We start from the raw sequence: 19220 nt of genomic DNA, 5'->3' as shown, positions 1-19220 counted from the left end.
GCTGAGTAATGTCTGCTCCTCTGCCCCAGGCCTACAGATTCCTGGAGGAGATGCGGCGGCGGCTTCCCTTGGCCAACATGTCCTACTACGTGAGCCCGCAGGCCGTGGACGCTGTGCACCAGGGGCTGGGTCTCCCACTGCCACGCACCGTCCCCGAGCAGGTCCACCACAACAGCATGGAGGACGCCAGGGAGCTGGACGAGGAGGTGGTGGAAGAGGCAGATGACGACCCCTGAGGGGCCTGGGCCCCAGGACCAGCGTGCTGCTGCAGAAAGGCATCTTCTGGAATTTTTTCGTCAGCTGCGGCAAAGCCAGCATTTTTGCTGGGAAAAAACATGTCTGTGTTGGAATATGCAACAGAGCCGGGCGAGAACGCAGCGGCCCGGGCCGGCGGAGGGTGTGACCCGTCTGCACCTTGCTCTGTCCCGCCTGCCTCTGGGTGCCCAGCAGCTCCACTAGATTTTTGGATTCATTCCTTTGAAGGGAGTCGGGTTCACCCTTCCATCGTATTCTCCCAACTACACATTGTAAAGCCTGAGAAACTTCTAGAACCTCAGGAAGCTGCAGCTGGAGGGCTGGGGCACCTGCCCCCCTGCTCCCCACACATCATATCCTCCCCACACTCCTGCAGGGCCCACGGCTCCTGAGCAACAGCTGGGACACCCGGGCCTTGGCGGCTGCACCCCCTGCTAGGCTCTGCCCACCGGCCACCAACACTCCTGTAATTCCAATAAAGTAGTTTATTTTCTGAGAGCCCGTGCCCTGTCCCATCCCGCCCCACGAGCCCATCCAGGAGCCACACACCCTGCCTGGGCTCTGAGCACTATTCTCCTGGTGACACGGCACTCAGCCCGAGGGACCTGGGACAAGAGCTGCTCTGTCCTGCTTGGGGGCTCTGAGCAGCAGGTACACCGTCTTCCCCTCCTGCCAGCCTGGTTCTGCCCTCACTGGAAGAGTCAACCTCGCCAGCAGCACCCACAGCCCCAGCCCCACGTCCAGGCTGCCATGTCCCGGCGGGCAGTGCCCAGGCCCAGTGTATTTTTAGCAGACTGGCTGCACTATAAATAGCGGCAGGCCGGGCCTTCCTGCATCTGCACTCTCTGTACCGGATGCGGCCACAGACCTGGCCTCGCTACAAAGCCTGGCTCTGCTGCTCCAGGCCGCTGCTCAGCCGCCTTCCTTGCTGTCGGCGGGGGTGGTCCTGGGGAGGCCTCCAGGGACTACGGAGACGCGGGTGGGAGGAGCCTGTTCTTGAGTCTCTGCAGAAGCAGCAGGGCCCTCAGTGCCAGCGTCCTGCAGTCCTCGTCCGGGTCTTTCTCGGCCACGTCTGCCAGACAAGAGTGACAAGCAAAGCTGAGGCAGCGTGGAGGGTGTATTCTCTCTCCTCCTGTCTTCAGTCTGCCTGAACCAGCCCCACCAGGCCTGACTCCATGGAAGAAAGGGGGCTCGGGTCTGCAGTGAGCCCGGACTCTCCCCAAGGCCTTGGGGCCTGCATGCCACAGGCTCTGTGCAGGCAGCACTGTACATGGAGGGCTGCCCTGAGCCGCGGGACAGGCAGCCATGGGAAGGGGGCCTGGGGTGGGGCACACAACCCGGGAACACCGGAACACCATCAGGGCCTGCTCCTTGCTGGACGGCAGACAAGGGCTGTGGTCGGAGGTGGAAGACCCTAGGAATCCAGGTGGTGGGCGTGCCACCCGCCTGTGGGGAGGCCTCTTGGGTGTCTGGGACCGCACACTGCCAGAGCTCTTGGCTGCCCACAGTGCTGGGACCCTCACCAAGGCCTCCTGTAGCCTGGGGCCCCGGGGAGCCCTGGGGGGCTCTGCTGGCCACAGCTCCTCCCCAGACTGGGCTAGAATCGCAGGGTGAGGAGGCACCTGCAGACCCTTGTGGGAGGTGCCTGTGAAAGGAGAACACCCTGTTGGGACCTCGCCAGCCCTGAGTGGAAAGGGATCGGCTAAGGGACAGGGCCCCCATCTCCTCCTGGTGCTTCAGGCCCCCAAGGCCCCCAGATGATGACGTCGCAGGCACCGAGTCTCTGGGGAAGGAGGTGGGCCAGGAACTGCAGGGAATGTGCCCGCCCACCCAGCCCCGTCAGTGGCTCCACTGGCCAAAGGGGAACCTCTCCTCCTCCAGGCAGGGCGAGTGGGCGACAGCGTGCTGAGGAGGGGCTGGGCAGCAGCTCCAAGGGACTGGTGTCTGGGGGGCCTCACCCCCCTTGAAAGAAGCAAAGCCCAGCACAGCACTCCCCGCACTTTGGGCCCAGGACCCTCCAGCTGCTCCGTGGGAAGACATTCACGGCCACCCTGAGCACAGGTCCTGGGAAGGGACAGGGCAGAGCTGGGCCTGCCCTTCCCGTGTCCATCGGTACCGTGCCCTGCTCTTCAGCCTGTCCCCGGGGACTCGTTGGCTCCACTCCCCGTGGGAAACACCCGTTCACACCCAGCAGGCTGGCACTGCGCCCAGGTGGGGAGAGGGGAGATGGCTGGGGCAGAAGAGGCACACAGCCCAGCCCCACGGGAAAGGAAAGGTGGCCTCACCAAACGCATCCCCAGCGTCCCCGAGCACAGAGGTCTGAGCACAAGTCCCTGGGAAGGACCCATATCACCTGGGACCCTCCTGACAAACGTGGAAACCGAGGCGGTATCCACGAAGCCACCCTAAGGGCCCCACAAACCAACCACTGGACCACAAAGGCCAGCAAACAACAAAAGGTGCTGGGACTGGCCGGGCACGGTGGCTCACGCCTGTAATCCCAGCACTTTGGGAGGCTGAGGCGGGTGGATCACGAGGTCAGGAGATTGAGACCATCCTGACCAACATGGTGAAATCCCGTCTCTACTAAAAATACAAAAATTGGCTGGGCGCAGTGGTGGGCACCTGTAATCCCAGCTACTCAGGAGGCTGAGGCAGGAGAATTGCTTGAACCCAGGAGGCAGATATTGCAGTGAGCCAAGATTGCGCCACTGCACTCCAGTCTGGGCGACAGAGCAAGACTCTGTCTAAAAAACAAACAAAAAAGGTGCCAGGACTGCACCTGCCGGAGGGGCCCAGGGAGGCGGGCGGGCGGGGTCACAGAGGGACCCCAACAGGGTCCAGGATCAGGACCAAAGGAGGGAAACGGCCAGTGCTGGGGTGGCTGCACCTCCGGCCTGCACACTCTGCCTGTGTGGGTCCCAAGGAGTCACGGCAGCCTGGCCTGCAGGAGCTGCAACACACACACACACACACACACACACACACACACACCCCGGGCCGACACACATCTCACATCACACACACACACACACACACCCCGGGCCGACACACATCTCACATCACACACACACACACATCACACACATACACACACACACACACACACACACACCCCGGGCCGACACACATCTCACACACACACCCCGGGCCGACACTCACCCGCCAGCCAGGACCGGGCTTCCAACAGCTCGTCCAGCAGGTCCTCCAGCAGGCGCGCGGCAGGCACGCTGAGCAGGACGGAGGAGACGGCTGACAACAGCCCCTGGCGCACGTAGCTGCCGGCAAGAAGGCGGGGGCTGAGCTCGGCAGGGACCACACCCCAGACCTCCCACTCCCCTCAGTGTGGCAGAGCACCCACGCTGCGGCCCTGCCTGGCACACTTCCTATTTGGGAAGTACCAGGTCAGGCTGCCTGTCAGCCACCTCGAGGCTCCACGGGGCCCCCACAATAAGACCCCTGGCCTGGCCCAGCCCCACAGGCCACTCACGCATCGACGTGGAAGCGAAGGGCCCACACGAATTCCAGCAGGGCCTTGCCCATGGCCACAGCCACCTGGACACCAGCAGAGGGACAGTCAGTGGGGTCCCGACGCCGTCCCCACATCCCAGCACCCATGGGTGGCTTCCGCTGCTGGGCAGCAGCAGGGACAGGGCCCGCCTGACAGCCGAGGGGATGCTCCCGCTGCCCGGGGGCCCACACAGGCAGCGCCTCCCTCAGACACCCATCTCTGGGCACAGGTGAGGCTGAGGAGCGCTCCTGATTCACGGGCAGCACAGGCCGGCGCCTGGCAACCTCTCCCGGCTCACCGTGGTGTTAACAGCCAGGCACATCAGGGCCCCTAAGGTGTGCGCCAGCCTTCCGAGAACCAGCTGGTCTTCTCCCAAGAGGTCGAAGGTCACCAGAGGCCTAGAGCACAGGATGGAGCCCAAGGTGCAGTGGGCGCCTCAGGGCCAGGTCCCCAACCTCCTGGGCCACCGTAGGAGACCGAGGGAGCCCCACACAGCCCCTCCTCCCGTGCCCACCGCCTTGCCTGCACCGAGACCGTAGGAGCAGACATTTCCGGGTGCCCACTCCCCCTGCAGGGCTGTCTGGCACAAGTCCACCTGGGCCAGGAGTTCCCAGCGCCGAGACCCCCACCTCTGCTGCACCACAACCCAGGCCCCACACTTCTCTGCCATCTCGAGAGCCTCACGCCCTGAACGTGGGGCCAGTGCAGCGCCGGCTGAGGCAGGAGGAGGCGAGCAGGGCCCAGCAGGTGATGGCGTCGGGCACGTGCGGGCGGCACCGCCGGCCATGCCACAAGCCCAGCATCGGAGCAGATGCCCGGTGCCTCATGGAAAAGCTCAACCACAGAGGAACCTTGTGGGACGCTCCCTGCCACTCAACACAGGCTTACAAAAAGCCACAGCAAAGCACGACCCTGTTCACACCGAAACCCACTCAGATCCCAGCCCGAACTTCTTGGCCACAGTGGTACGTCCAGGGTCCCTGTCCCCCACGTCCACAGGCCCACGGAAAACCCACTCACCTGTCAAAGCGCTGAAGGAGGGGGAAGAAGAAGTGGCCGGCCACGGAGCTGAATCTGCTGGGGCTGCCTGCCGGGCCCTGCCTCGGGCCACCCTGCCAGACACAACTACAGCGATCACGGAGGTGCAGGCTTGGGCAGCGGGCACGGCACCTCCAGCCCGAGAGGATTCCACAAAGCAGCGTAGACCCCAGCCTCGCCTTGCCTCCCTGGGCTACTCTTCCGGCCCCGCCCAGCTCCCAGGCCCCGCGGGGTTGGTGACGGGACTCAGGCTCCGCGGCCAATGCCTGGACAGCAGACTCCAGGCGTTCCCGAACTTGCAGGCAGGACATTCAAGGCTGGAGGAGCGTCCTGGGGAGGCCGCCCTGGGCACTGCAGGATGCCGCCGCGGCCTCCAACCCACCCCCAGCGACAACCAAAAACATCTCCAGACGCCCCTAAACATCCTCGGGTGGAGCAACACCACTCCTGGCCTAGATGGGCTCTGAGGACAGAGCACCACCAGGACACCTGTCACTTAGCATGTCCCCAAGCCCAGTCTGGGTCTCCTACAGCCAAGATCCAGTTCCTCGGTGCAAACCACGGACCCTGCCTTTCAGGAATCCCGGCAAAGGCACCATCCCCAGCGAATGTGGCCGCCCCTCGCTGGAGACAGCGCCTGGAGGTGTCTGACCGCCCTTCCCACCCACCCACCCACGGTCCCCATGCCTGTGAGGAGCTCACCAGGCGCCACTAACCTTGGACAGCCGCCGGGTCTTGCTTCTGATCCGCTCCTCCACCACCACCCGCCAGTCGGACGCCACGGCACTGCCAGGCTGAGAGACGGCTGCCTCTGGCAGGCACGGGGTGTTGGGACTTGGGGAGCCAGGTTGGGGAGTCCTCCTGAGACACCCAGGCCTAGACAGCTCCTGGGCAGCCAGAGTCAGCACCTGGAGGAGACAGGCCCAGGGCCGTCGCCACCGCTCCAGGGAAGAACATTTCCCAAGAGTCAAGTCATCAGCCAAAGCCCCAGAAACGGGCCCGGGGGCCCTCCCAGCCTGGGAGAAGGTGTGTTCTGGGAACAAGGAGAAAAGTCACTTCCCCGTAGCTCACAGCGACCGTGCCTTGGTAGGCGGGAAGGTGGGCACCGTGCTCCAGGAGATGAGAACACGCCCAGGGCCGAGCGCAGCCTCATCCTAAAGCCACGCAGTCCCGCCACGCCAGAGCCACATGCCCTTCTCCCAGGAAGTAGGCCTCACAGCAAAAGCAACACTGCAGTGGCACGTGCCACGGGCGGGCGGACCTCAGAACATTGCAGAGGAGGAGGCAACAAAGACCCGTGTGCGCCTCCATCTCTAGGACACTTTCTCAACAGGCCAGCGCCAGACCAGAGGCTCCCAGGCTGGGAGGGTCGGGGCGACTGCTGACAGGGATGGGGTTTCCCTCTGGGGTGATGAGGACGCTCTGGGACTAGACAGAGGAGGCGGCTGCGTGACACTGCGGATGTTCCGAACGCCACCCAAGTGTGCACCTTAAAACCAGTTACGGCCAAGGTGGGCGGATCACGAGGTCAGGAGATCAAGACCATCCTGGCTAACACAGTGAAACCCCGTCTCTACTAAAAATACAAAAAATTAGCCGGGCGTGGTGGCGGGCGCCTGTAGTCCCAGCCACTAGGGAGGCTGAGGCAGGAGAATGGCGTGAACCTGGGAGGTGGAGCTTGCAGTGAGCCGAGATCGCGCCATTGCACTCCAGCCTGGGCAACAGAGTAAGACTCCGTCTCAAAAAAAAAAAAAAAAAAACCAGTTACGGTGAGTTGTTTCTCATGTTCTCAGTCTTTCTTGCTTTCTTGTGGTAAAATATATACAAGATTTACCACGTTAACCCCTCCCCTCTTTTTTTTTCTTTGTTTTTGAGATGGAGTCTCGCTCTGTCGCCCAGTCTGGAGTGCAGTGGCGCGATCTTGACTCACCACAACCTCCGCCTCCCAGGTCCAAGCAATTCTCCTGCCTCAGCCTCCCTAGTGGCCGGGTTACAGGCTCCCACCACAATGCCCGGCTAATTTTTTTGTATTTTTAGTAGAGACAGGGTTTCACCGTGTTGGCCAGGATGGTCTCCACCTCCTGACCTTGTGATCCGTCTGCCTTGGCCTCCCAAAGTGCTGGGATTACAGGCGTGGGCCACTGTGCCCGGCCTCTCGCTTTGTTTTTTTTTTTGAGACTGAGTCTTGCTCTGTCACCCAGGCTGGAGTGCAGTGGAACAATATCGACTCACCAGAACCTCTGCCTCCCGGGTTCAAGCGATCCTCCTGCCTCAGCCTCCCACGTAACTGGGACTACAGGAATGCACCGCCATGCCCAGCTAATTTTTTGTGTTTTTAGTAGAAACAGGATTTCACCATGTTGGCGAGGCTGGTCTTGAACTCCTGACCTCATGATCCACCTGGCTTAGCCTCCCAAAGTGCTGGGATTACAGGCGTGAGCCGCCGTGGCCCGCTGCTTTTTTTTTTTTTTTTTTTTTAAAGAGACAGAGTCTTGCTCTATTGCCCAGGCTGCAGGGCAGTGGTGCCATCACGGCTCATGACAGCCTCAACCTCTGGGCTCAAGCCATCCTCCTGCCTCAGCCTCAAGAGTAGCAGGGACCACAGGCGCCACCACTCCCGGCTAATTTTCTTCTGGTGGAGATGACAGGGTCTTGCTATGTTGACCGGGTTGATCTCAAACTCCTGGGCTTGAGCAATCCTCCCACTCTCGTCTCCCACAGCACTGGGGTGACAGGCATGAGCCGCCGCGCCCAGCCCGTTTTCCCCGTCTTTAACTGTACAGTTCCGTGGCATTAAGAAGTACGTTCATGATGGGCAACCATCACCTCCGCCCTCGCCAGAACTCTTTTGCCTTCCCAAGCTGAAAGTGTCCCCATGAAACCCTCACTCCACATCCCCTCCCCAAGCCCTGGCAGCCCCGTCCGCTCTCCGTGAACTAGCTCCTCTGGACGGCTCGCTTAAGTGAAATCGAACGATATACAGGCCCTGGGGCTGCTTTAACTAAATGTTCTCAAGGCTCATCATGTGGCAGTGCGTATCAGAGTCGAATTATCTTTGAGACAGTGTCTCCCTCTATCACCCACACAGGAGTGCGGTGCCGCAAACAGCTCCACTGCAGCCTCCACCTCCTGGGTTCAAGGGATCCTCCCACCCCAGCCTCCCGAGTAACTGGGACCACAGTCGCCCGCCACCACACTTGGCTGATAGAGATGGAGTCTCATTGTGGTGCCCAAGCTGGTCTCGAACTCCTGGGCTCCAGCGATCCTCCCGCCTCAGCCTTCCAGTGCTGGGATTCAAATTTTTCTTTTTCATTGCTAAATAATATTCCCTCACCTGCGCAGCACACATTTTATCCTAAAGTGGTGAATTTTATGGCGTGTGAATTATATCAGTAAAGCTGTTATTTTAAACAAACAGAACTCTCTGCCCCAGGAGCCCTGACTCCCCCACTGCTGAGTCCTGCCGGGTCACACACTCACAAAGGCAGTGGACAGGCCTGCACGAGCCCCTGGGGCCCAGCAACAAGGAGACCCAGGTTTTGGCAGCCCCACCTCAGGGCAGCTTGGGCCAGACCAGGGGGACTGAGGCCCAGGAGGCACTTACGTCCAGGATGTCCATGCGCTGCCGGAGGCTGTAGTTGAGGGCATAGAACTGCGAGGTCAGATAGTCGGCCACCTGAGGACACAGGGGAGAGGCTGCTGTGGTCCGGGACCCGAGGGCCGCCCGGAGCGACCTCCGCGCACCTCACAGCCAGCTCCAGCACGGGACCGAGCCTCAGGCACCGCAGCTCCCAATGCTTCCCGCTGTGCCTGCACTGGCCAGGGCCACGGGTGCGGGAACTCACCGGGGCCGGGTCTGTGACCGTGACAGCCACCAGGGCTCTCTGGCGCAGCCCTGCAAATCCCACCACACAGGTCTTCTCCTCCAGATGCAGAAGCACCTTGGCCAGCTCCACGCTCACCTGCACGCAGGGGTTAGGGCTGGGAAACCTGTCGGACCCAGCCGCCCACCCTGAGGCCTCACCGAGGCTCACAGGGCCTGAGCCACCCACCCCAGCAGAGGCCCCAGGCCGTAGGCCCCCCGGGAGAGGCAGCAGCCCTGTCACACACGGGAGCCATATGTCACCCTCAGTGGCCAGGACACAGATGGCATTGGGGGAGCTACCATCTTGGGCCTCCCCACCCACTCCCGCCCCCCACTCACCTCCCGAGTGGCTGTGGGGCTCCTGTAGACCAGGCCCTCAAGGGCCCGCAGGGCCGCCTCCCAGCGCTCTACGTCCTCAGACGTGGTCAGGGCTGCTCAGAACCCAGACAGGCCTCGGTCAGCCTCAGCCCTGACCCTGAACCCATGAGAGCCATCAGCACGGTCGGCACCCCGGGCCCAGGGCTTCCTGGTGGCCCCTTGAGGCAGAACCAGGCTGTGAGCGAGACCCATGCCCAGCCCAGCAAGGCCCTCCAGGGGCCCGTGCCCACCTTCCACGCAGTCCCGGACGTAGGCAGGAGCCTTGCTGCTCTTCAGCTCTCTGTCCCCCGACATGTCGTAGGGGACAAACTCATCATCGCTGTGGGAGAGCAAAGCAGACACGAACAGCCCATGGCCTGTGACAGGAAGTGCCCAACGGCAGAGCCAGCCCCTCTCCTCCCCAAGATGCGGAGCTCACGCCTCAGCCCCTGCACCTACGGTGGAGCTGGGAGCTGTGGGCCCTCACATGAGGACGAAAGAGAAGAAGCACGGAGCAGGCAGGGAGCCCCCCACGGGGCCGCAGCTTGGAGTGTGAGGGGTTCGCCTCCCGGCCTCCTGCACGCTGCCCACTGGGGTGGCAGAGCCCCTACCTGTCCAGGTCCGAGTCAGAGCCCGCCAGCTGTGCTTGGGGGACGCCGCCATCCACAATCTCTGCGGGGGTCTCTGCAGGGGGCTCTGCCGTGGCTGGAACGAGGGACGTGCTTTAAGGAAACAAGGAACAAAAATCCTTTAGGGGCCCCTCGAGCCTCTGGTCTCAGGACTCACAGGACAGAAAGGGTTTCCCCCCTCCCATCCCGGCGGCGGAATCCAGAGCAGTAAGATGTGCACGCGGTGGGGTCCCGGGGGGCAGAGACCCTCACCCCGCCTCCGAGGCGCCGTCACCTGCAGGCTGGGGGGAGGCCAAGGCCAGCAGCTCGAGGCTCAGTTCATCCTCTTCGTACTACAGCAGGGGAGCAGGCTCAGCGGCATCCGCCAGGCTGCAGCGCCCCTCCCCGAGACGGAGCCACGGGAGCCACTCCCCACTGCGGCCTCCCTCGCAGCCCGGTCTCACTCAGTGGCTGGGCCCTGGATAGCCAGGTGTCTTTTTAAAAGCGACTTTCTAAGATTCCACCTCAGGCCAAGGGTAGCACTGGGAGTGCTCAAAGCTGAGGGGCCGTGGCCCCTCTCGAAGGAGCTGGGCCTCCCCCAAGGCCAATGCCCCAGAGAGATCCCAGGTTCTCAGCAGATAAGAGGACAGGCCGTCACCTCCACAGCCTGAAGGCAGACAGGGCTCCTCCACGGCCAGGCAGCCGCCCACACCGGGCAGCAGGCAGCAGAGAGGCTGACACCCACGGCCACCGACCCAGAGCGACCTGGCTGCCCTGCAACCCCGGCTGGACAAACCGCAGGGGGTGGCCCCCTTAACCCCAGCCTCCCTCGGGCCCCCGTCTAGAGAGAGTCTGTGAACGTGTCCAGGCAATCCTTCTGGGGGCCCTGTGCTCACCCGACCCTGTGTGGCCCCAGGAGCTCAGGGCTGAGAACCTGCCACAGCTTCCAGCCTCAGCCCTGCGAGAAGTCCACACGGACGCTCCGCAAGTCTGGACCCCGGGAAGAGGCGGTGACCCTGGGGCTGGAGAGGCAGCCGCTCGGGAGACCCGGGCCAGCCACATGGGGACGTGGAGGGGACGGCCCGCTCACCTGGAATTTCAGGGGAGGCCCCTCGGGGTGGATCCGGGCACTAACGACCTCTGCCACGATCATGCCCAGGCGTCGCACAGGGGGCAGGCTACTGTCCAGGCGGCACTTCACGCCCGCCATCATGCTGGCCAGCAGTTCTGCAAGCACCAGACAGGCCCCTGAGCACCTCGGGGCGCCCGAGGCCGGGGGGAGCCCAAACCACCCGCTCACCATCCCGGCTGTCCCGCAGTTCTGGCTCCCCGAGGTGCGCCAGGCAGATGAGGACAGCCTTGCTGACGTGGCGCTGCTGCGGCAGGGGAGTGTGGCGGATGGCACTGCTGCTGCCCCACGTCTCCAACAGTTCCTTCAGCACCTGCAGGTGGCATGGCCCAGCGCTGCATGGGGCTCGGGGCCGGCCTGTCCCCGCCAGGCCCACAGCCACTCTGAGGGAGCTCCGCCCCAGCCCAGCCAGCCTCACCCTGCCGCCCAAAAGGTAAGCCCCGCACGGCTCTTCTCCCAGGGCCTCGCAGGGACGGAGAGCCAGGAGGCACGTACCTGCAGCAGGAGCGGGCGCCGCTGGCTGTCCATGGCCAGATGGCCCAGCAGGCTCTGCAGCATGGGCGTCTGCAATAAAAGCACATGCCTGTCCACTGGGCTGAGGCCGCCGCCTGGCCAGCCCGGGGCTCCCAAGGCCAAGAGCCATGCCAGGACTGGGACCAGACTGAGGGCAGCAGACGGACAAGCATGGGGGCGGCCACTGCCTCCTGGAATGCGGGACCCCTCCCCTCCCGCAGAAGCTGCCCCCTGGGCTCAAGCGACCCACCCGCCTCTATTCCTTTGAACTGAACGTGATAAAATGGTTCCATATAAAAACATAGGATGCAGCTGCTGCCGTGCTGGGGCAGGGCCTCGCCATCTTAAGTTCTCGTGTGAGCAAAGGAGGAGGGTGAAGCAAGATGTGGCCGGGAGTCAGGGGACCCAGCTCACCCACTCTGGGCTCAGGGTACCTGGCTCACCCCCTCCAGGCTCCAGGCCATGGGGACGGGCGTCATAAGTCCCGGAAATGCACGACCTCCTCTGTGTCCTCACCTATCCCCCACCCACCCCACCCCACCCCCTCAGGCCCCTGGCACAGAACGCAGCTAGGGCGGGTGGCTTCTTGGGAGTCTAGAAGATTGAGACATGAGAAGCCCTCACTCAGAGCCGTCACAGCAGGGCCTGTCATCAGGGCAGGGAGGCACCCACTGCCTCGCCAACTCCTGCCAGCCACCGCCAAATCACAGGCAGGGTCTCCCAGGCAGCAGACACCCCTCCGACCCCATGTTTTGCAGCCATTCTTGCTGTGATGGGGCAGCTAGCAGCCTGCACCCTCCGTGGCATCCTCACCGTGAGCCGGGACTGTAAGAACAGAAGCTTCCGGGTCATCACAAACTGGGCCTTCTTGTTCTTCACCACCAGGTTCCCCAGCAGTCTCGAAAGGACCTCAGGCCTGCAAGACAGAGTCAGGGGCCAGAGCTGCAAGCCAGCCTGGAGACAGGGAGGAGCGAGAGCGTGAACTCCGATGCCCACAGACAGCGGCCTGACTCCCGGCCTGCCAATTCCTAGCCACGAGCCTCTGGTTCCATCCTCCGACGGCCTGAGCTGGGCCTTCATCGTCCCTTCTCTGGGGCATAAATGCCACAACCCAGAGAGCGCGTGCACCGCAGCCTGGGCGGAGGCGGGTCCACCCCCGACAGCCTCCTTCCCTGCACCCCAGCCCAGGCGGAGGCGGGTCCGCCCTCGACGGCCTCCTTTGACAGCGCCAAAAAAAATTTATTTACAAAAACACGCAGCGGGCCAAATTTTGTCCAAGTAGCCTGTAGACCCCTGGTCTAGACTGAAAGAGTCCTCCCAGTGAGAGGTTATGGGTCTCCAGAAAGAGCCCCACAAGTCTCTCCAGCCAGTGTGGAAACAGATATGGCTGGATTTCTCCCTCATTTATCACTTAAAATTCCACACAAAGAAATAACGGTTAAAAAAACATTTGGGAGGCCAAGGCAGGAGGATCACTTAAGGCCAGGAGTTTGAGACCAGCCTGGGCAACAAAGTGGGCCCTGTCGCTACAAAAAATTTAAAAATTAGCTGGGTATGATAGCGTGCACCTATGTTCCCGCTACTCAGGATGCTGAGGTGGGAAGATCGCTGGAGCCCAGGAGGTCGAGGCTGCAGTGAGCTATAATCACACCACTGCACTGCAGCCTGGGAGACAGAGCAAGATCCTGTCTCTGAAAACAATCCCCCCCAACAACAACAACAAAACAAACTATAAAATAGAATGTGATTATATGATTATATAGTTCACAGAAAAAGAATACAAATGCCTTAAACACACACACCCTCACCCAGAATCAAGAATGCAAAGTCAGCCGGGTGCGGGGGCTCACACCTATAATCCCAACACTTTGGGAAGCCGAGGTGGGTGGATTGCTTGAGGCCAGGAGTTCAACACCAGCCTGGTCAACATGGCGAAACCCCGTCTATACTAAAAATACAAAAATTAGCCGGGTGTGGTGGCGGGCGCCTGTAGTCCCAGCTACTCAGGAGGCTGAGGCAGGAGAATCACTTGAACCCAGGAGACGGAGGTTGCAGTGAGCCGATTGCACCGTTGCAGTCCAGCCTGGGTGACAGAGCGAGACTCCATCTCAAAAAGAAAAAAAAAAAAGAGGAGGAAACACTTTGGGCAGAGACAGGCATGTCCTTGCACACGTTCTGGGGAGGGGAGACGTCTGAGGCAGGCGAGCTGGCAGGGTTTGTGGGGGTAAATGGCCGGCAGTCCTGCTTCCAGAAATGCAACCTTGATTCTCCTGCACAAAGACGTGGGGAAGTGAGTCACCGCCCATCACCATGTCAGAGCCTGGACATGGCGCACACGTGTACGAGGGGGACCACAGGCGCAGGACGGGTGGATGGCCCAAGGTACAGGCGCCTTTACGGTGTGGGCTGTTCACAGCATCGATGCTATTTCATAAGAGAAAGGGACCCTCTGATGCAGAGGTCACCATCAGCACGTGCAGGAACTGAGAGGGCACCACCCACACCCTGTGGCACCTACATGGGGGTGCCAGCTGCAGCACGGCGCCCAGGAGAAGTAGCATGAAGGAATGGCAGCCTCTGGGGGTCCAGACCCCCAGAAGCCAATGCAGCTGGAGGAGAGCCTGGCTGCTTACCCCGGCGCGGCCTCCACCAGCCCGGTCAGCACGGCCTCCATGGCCCGGTCCGGCACTTGCTCCACCAGGCGCCAGCAGACGCGCTGGTGCAGGTAGCTGCCCTGGGTGAGCACTGCCAGCCGGGGCACCAGCACGCCCAGGATCTCCTCTGAGGGGACAGACAGAGGACCTGAGCCTGGGGAGCTGCACCCACCTGGTGTCTGGGGCTGTGTGGGTCCAGCAAGGACAGCCCCACAGCTCCCCAGTCAGCACAGCTGAGCCCCAGATCCCAGGGGCCCAGGACAGGACCGGGCAAGGGGACCCCACAGAGGGCCAGGGTCAGGAGGGATTCTCGGCCTTCTGCAGAAGGCTGACGGGCTGTGAGGGTCGGGGCAGGACGGGCAGGAAGGCACTGCTCTACTCACGCTGCCTCCCGTGGACACAGGCTTTCCCGAGGACCTGAGACACGAAGGACACGGAGGAATCCAGGCCACCTGGGACAGAAAGGGAGGCCTGATGAGGAGGCCGGCAGGAAGGCACAAAAGAACATCTAGGTGTGGGGAGAGCTGCTCTCGGTCAGGCAGACTCCAACTGACAGCAAAACTCACTCAAAACAACGGCTGGTGCCCATCAGCCTACCCAGCAAATCTGAACAGGAGTGCGTGAAACTTGACAAGCAAATCACAGTCCTTTCAAACCTTCACCCATCTTAGCCCACTTAATCGTCACGATGGTGTAGGAGGTCGGGACGGGTATGATGTTGCCGAGGAAGGAGAGAAAGCATCAATAGGGCCCGGCCAAGTTGGGTCAGTCACGCAGGGTAGGCCTGGGCCCTGAGCCGGGCATGAGACCCTGGAGCAGCACCACCACCAAGGCCGCCCACAGGGAAGGAGCGCACGCCAGGGAATGTGGGGAACCAGGAGGGGCCGGGCTGTACCAGCCCCACAGAAGAGCTGGGACGCAGGGGAGCGGCAAGCACAGAGCCGCGTGGGGACCAGGACGGCCCCAGCCAACCCCGAACGCGTGAAAAAGCCGCATTCCACGTGTGTCCGAGATGTTCCCAAAGCCTCCTAACACATGGGCCCACGCACAGCAACAGCTGCAAGCCTAGGGCTACGTTCGGAAAAGACAGGAGGGGCTCGGGAGGTTGCTGCAGGAACCCCCAGGTGAGGCGAGGGGGCTTGGGCCACACAGGCCCCACGCAGGGACTCGAGGGGCCTGGCTTCCTCTTGGGCTCTGATGGGGCGCCGAGCTGCTCCAGGACCCCAGGGTGCCCCTGAGCGAGGGAGGGAGTTTCAGAACGAGGTCGGGGCAGCATGTGGAGGGTGGAGTCCGGACCCAGGTGCTCGACCTGCGTCTGAGCTGCCGCCTGGAGCTCGGGAAAGGCAAGAGAAGGAAGGGGTCACCCTGCAGGGAGAGGCAGACGCTCCGGGTGCTGTGCAGGCCCCCGGCCCAGCCTCCTTCTCGCTAGTGAAACGCACACTCGGGGCAGCCGCCATCTGACGCCCCAGGGAAAACAGAGCGAGCGTGGGCGCTCACGGGGCCCTGCAGCCCAGCAGCGGGCAAGGCCGTTCCCACAGCACCTACTCTCCAGGGCACCGCCAGCGTCTGCCTCCAGACCTGAGCACCTCGAGATCCCCCACCTGGCCACCACAGCACAGTTGGGCCCTGGAAACCCAAGGGACTGCAGGGACAAGAGAAGCCCGCGTGGAGGGCAGCGGACTTCAGCCCACAGCGGATGAGCCCTTCCGGTCACTACTGTGCGGGACAGGGACATCCCCACCTGCCTGACGGCATCAACCAGAGACTCCAAAGTCTCCAGAGGACGTGAGGCACCAGAGGGTGGCAGGGGACGAGGACCCAAGAAGATGGGTGGCAAAGGGGTTCCCCGAGGTAGGGCCTCACCTTGGAGAGAGTCCACAACCGCCTGCAGCACCCGGACAACCTCCTCGCCGAGCAGGCGGAAGTAGTTCTGGGGGAAGAACTCGGCCAAGTTCTCCTGCTGCAGGCGGTTGCCCAGGTGATCGGGCAGGGCCACCACCTTGCCCAGCAGCGTCTCCCGGAGCAGGATGAAGCCGGGCTGCGTCTGCTGCCGACACTGCGCCTCCATCAGCACTGCCAGCCGGCCCTCGCGCAGGAATCTGGCCAGCAGCCGCGCCATCTTCATCAGCCGGAAGCTGGGGCTGAAGATACGGGCGTGTTGGGCAGAGCCCCCAACCCCCATCCTCGGGGCCCCCTTCCTGCCACAAGGAACCAGCAGCCCGGATTACACGGGCAGCCTCAACAACATAACCAGCGTGAAGTCCAAAACCACAAGCCGGATGGGAAAATCTGTTAATCCATTCCGAAATAACTGCAATTACTGTGTGAGAGCTCTCGGGGCCCTGAGCGGCTTCCCCAACCTGGAGTCTCACTGGACACCCCTCCCCTGCTGCTGACGCGGATAACTCAGTGCTTGCTTTGATCACAGCAACCTCTGAAAACCCAGCTTCTCAAGATGCAGTGTCCTGGCAAGGACTGCAGTGTGATCTGAGGCTGAGCCTGGGAGCCGGCTGGGGCTGGGAGTCCACATGGGACACGTGTCAGTGATGACAGCTGTGCTTCCCTGCAAAACCTGGAACGTCCCCAGCTGACGGGCTGCCTCTGCCGCCTGGGATGTGAACACTCCCACCCCATCCCTCTCTGACACAGCCGGACGGGGAGCAAGCGAGGGACTTTGTGAGACACGGCAGGTACCTCCCGTCGCAAAGGAGACTGACACAGACCGCTTCTTCTGTTCAGGGGTTCAGCCAGGAGCAGGCTCTCTCTCTAGCCCCTCACAGGGACTAGAAAGGCTCTTGGTCCAGTCCTTCAAGCCACTCTCATCACTTCTGAGGCTACCGGCAACCCCAGGATGGGCCCAGCCCACTCACCCCGCAGCACCCTCGATGGTCTCCATCAACACCAGGAAGGCTTGGTCCGCCGGGCCCTCCAGGAAGAAGCTGGCCAACAGCTCCTCCAGGCGGCCGTCGGGCAGCAGCTCCAGCCAGGCCGGGCTCAGCCTGCTGGCAAGACATCTGAGGACAGGCGAGAAGTGGGCCGAGGCAAACTCCTCCTTCTCCCTCGGGAGCGCTGGAGGCTCCATCTCACCGAGATACCGCTTCAGGGACTCCAGGGTGCAGAAGATGTGGCCGCCATCCTCCGAAGACGAGAGGGCATGAATGGCTTCCCGGACGGCGAGTCGAACCCCTGAGGGTGCTGGCTCCATCCTGCAGGACAGATCTGGGCGTTCGGGAAGACGACCTGTGACATGGACACAGGACTCAGCTTGGGGCACGGAAATAATCCACACACGCTCAGGAAGCCGCTCGGTGAGCGCCCCGAGACCCCACACCCCTCAACCCTGGTCCCACCCAACCCTGTCCCGCCTCCTTCCCCTCCAGTGCCTGCCGGTTTCCACCCAGAGTTCGCTCCTCCGCTCCGACCCCCACGCTACCAGCCACTGCAGGGCGTCTCAACCCGGGCCACTGTGCCCAGGGGACATTCTCAGTTGTTTCAACCGGGAGTGCCACTGGCGCGAGAGGGAGGTGGAGGCCAGGGATGCTGGTGAGTGTTCCCCGGGCACAGCGCGGCCCCACGCGTCCTCGCACCCAAGGCGGGAAACTCGGCCCGCGGGAGCTGCCGGCCCTCCCGGCTCCCTGAGCGGTGAAGGGTGGCTCCGATCGCCATTCCTCCGCCCCTTAGAAACCAACAGCTTACGGGGAACACGGGTTCGGGGCTAGAGGAGCCGCACGCGGACCCGCCCCCGATCCAGGCCCGGACCCCGACCTGTACCCGGACCCCGACCGGACTCCTACCCGACCTGGACCCGACCCAACCAGACCTGGAGCCCAACCCGACCCAACCGGACCCCCGATCCCAGGTCCCCGACCCCCAACACGACCTGGACCCGGCTCCCGGGTGACTGCAGCGCGCTCAGGCCCCGCGCGCCACCGATTCGCTGCAGCCGATTCCCCACGGCCGCCGCGGCCCCGGACGAAACGCGATCGCGGCCCAGCCGGTTGGCCCCGAGCACGAGTTCCTGGGTCCGGGCGAGGCTCCCGCGGGTTTTTTTGAGCCTCTGGGGCGGGTCTCCGCGGGCCTCTCAGCGCGAATCTGCGGAAGACGCCAGGCGGGAGGGCGCATCTGCGCCTGCGCTGCGCGGGGACGGGGCGGAGCCTGGACGCGGGAGCGGGGGCGGTGGGGTGGGCGGGGCCTGACGCGTGAGTGGGGCGGGGCCTGAGGGCAGGGCCGCGCTTCCCCACGTGGCTGCGAGCTGGGTTCGCTGCGCCCGGGTGGTGGGTCCTCTCCTTAGTTTCTCCCATCTCGGTCGTCCCTACCCTGGAGTGATGTCAGCCGTCTCTTCCCTCCGCCTCGGGTCCCACATTCTCTCCAGAACGCCGAGCGTTCTAAGGCAGATGTTTACCAAGACAGGCCTGGCTCGTCTTCCCCGGATGTAAGGCCCTGCTTTCAAGGGTCAGAGGCCAGTAAGGGAAACGCACGGTACACAAGGAAGTAAAAGAGCAGTTGAGATCGTGTCAGATCTGAACAAATGCAGCTCCGTAAATGAGGCCAGGTCGTGGAATAAAAACTGCAACCAGTAGGGTAAGCGCTAGACGCATGTGGCTCTGTAAATTAACTGAAGTTAAATAAGTCCAGTTCCTTAGTAGCACTGGCCCCATCTCAGGGGCTCGGTACTACCTTTGGCTGTGGCCGCCAGGCTGGACAGCCGGACACTGAACATTTACAACATGCAGTGCCTTCTGTAAACCGCACCGGAGTGTGGGGGGCTTCATCTTTGTGGAGGGGGGCAATCCAGGAAGACACCTAAGGAGGCGCCATTTCAGCAGCGATGGATGTGGGAAAAGCTGGGGAACAGTTATCCATTCAACAAACATTGATTAAATGCCTGCTTGGTGCACCAAGCCCTCTGAGCAACAAATGATGCAAAGTTCCTGCTCACCTATCGGGGGAACAGATAAAGTACATACGAAATATGCCAGGTGACAGGCCTCGAGCAGAAAAACTGGCAGAGGCCGGGCCCGGTGGCTCATGCCGGTAATTCCAGCACTGGGAAGCTGAGGTGGGAGAATCGTTTGGGCCCAGAAGTTGAAGAATGGGCAAAATAGTGAGACCCTGTCTCTACAAAAAATTTAAAAATTAGCCAGGCACGGTGTCATGAGCCTGTGATCCCAGCTACTCAGGAGGCTGAGGTGGGAGGATGGCTTGAGCCCGGGAGGCTGAGGCTGCAGTGAGCCATGTTCACTGCCACTGCACTCCAGCCTGGACAACAGAGCAAGACCCTGTTTCAAAA

General features: G+C 62.4%; 2 protein-coding genes across 8 annotated transcripts in view; one reads left to right on the top strand and one right to left on the bottom strand.

Moving 5' to 3' along the window:
- The window catches only part of IFT140 (intraflagellar transport 140), a 99045-nt gene extending 98292 nt beyond the window's left edge, over positions 1-753 (top strand). For all 6 annotated transcript variants that reach the window (XM_055364901.2, XM_055364902.2, XM_004056950.5 and 3 more), the window contains one exon: positions 30-753. In XM_055364901.2, coding sequence (XP_055220876.2) covers positions 30-236 — 207 coding nt within the window. In that variant the 3' untranslated portion in view covers positions 237-753. The remainder of the gene's footprint in view (positions 1-29) is intronic.
- Positions 726-18069, bottom strand: TELO2 (telomere maintenance 2). 2 transcript variants are annotated; one of them, XM_031002563.3, is made up of 21 exons: positions 17811-18069; positions 16801-17170; positions 15794-16071; positions 14314-14382; positions 13910-14057; positions 12090-12192; positions 11259-11327; positions 10935-11076; positions 10725-10861; positions 9908-9987; positions 9638-9748; positions 9278-9366; positions 9009-9100; positions 8650-8766; positions 8409-8480; positions 5521-5712; positions 4787-4878; positions 4065-4164; positions 3746-3810; positions 3418-3533; positions 726-1327 (listed from the first exon to the last, which is right to left on the bottom strand). In XM_031002563.3, exons 2-21 carry the CDS (start codon positions 17133-17135, stop codon positions 1221-1223), a joined length of 2514 nt encoding a protein of 837 aa, XP_030858423.3. In that variant the 5' UTR covers positions 17136-17170; positions 17811-18069; the 3' UTR covers positions 726-1220. The 2 variants fall into 2 exon arrangements, with proteins under 2 accessions (XP_030858423.3, XP_055220879.2); XM_055364904.2 differs by having other exon boundaries at positions 10935-11082; positions 11265-11327; positions 17811-18051.
- Positions 18070-19220: the final 1151 nt, after the last annotated feature.

This window comes from Gorilla gorilla, chromosome 18 (assembly GCF_029281585.2).
Source record: "Gorilla gorilla gorilla isolate KB3781 chromosome 18, NHGRI_mGorGor1-v2.1_pri, whole genome shotgun sequence".
Taxonomy (NCBI): domain Eukaryota; kingdom Metazoa; phylum Chordata; class Mammalia; order Primates; family Hominidae; genus Gorilla; species Gorilla gorilla.
Note: the sequence above shows the minus strand (reverse complement) of the source record. Positions and strands in the feature narration are given on the sequence as shown.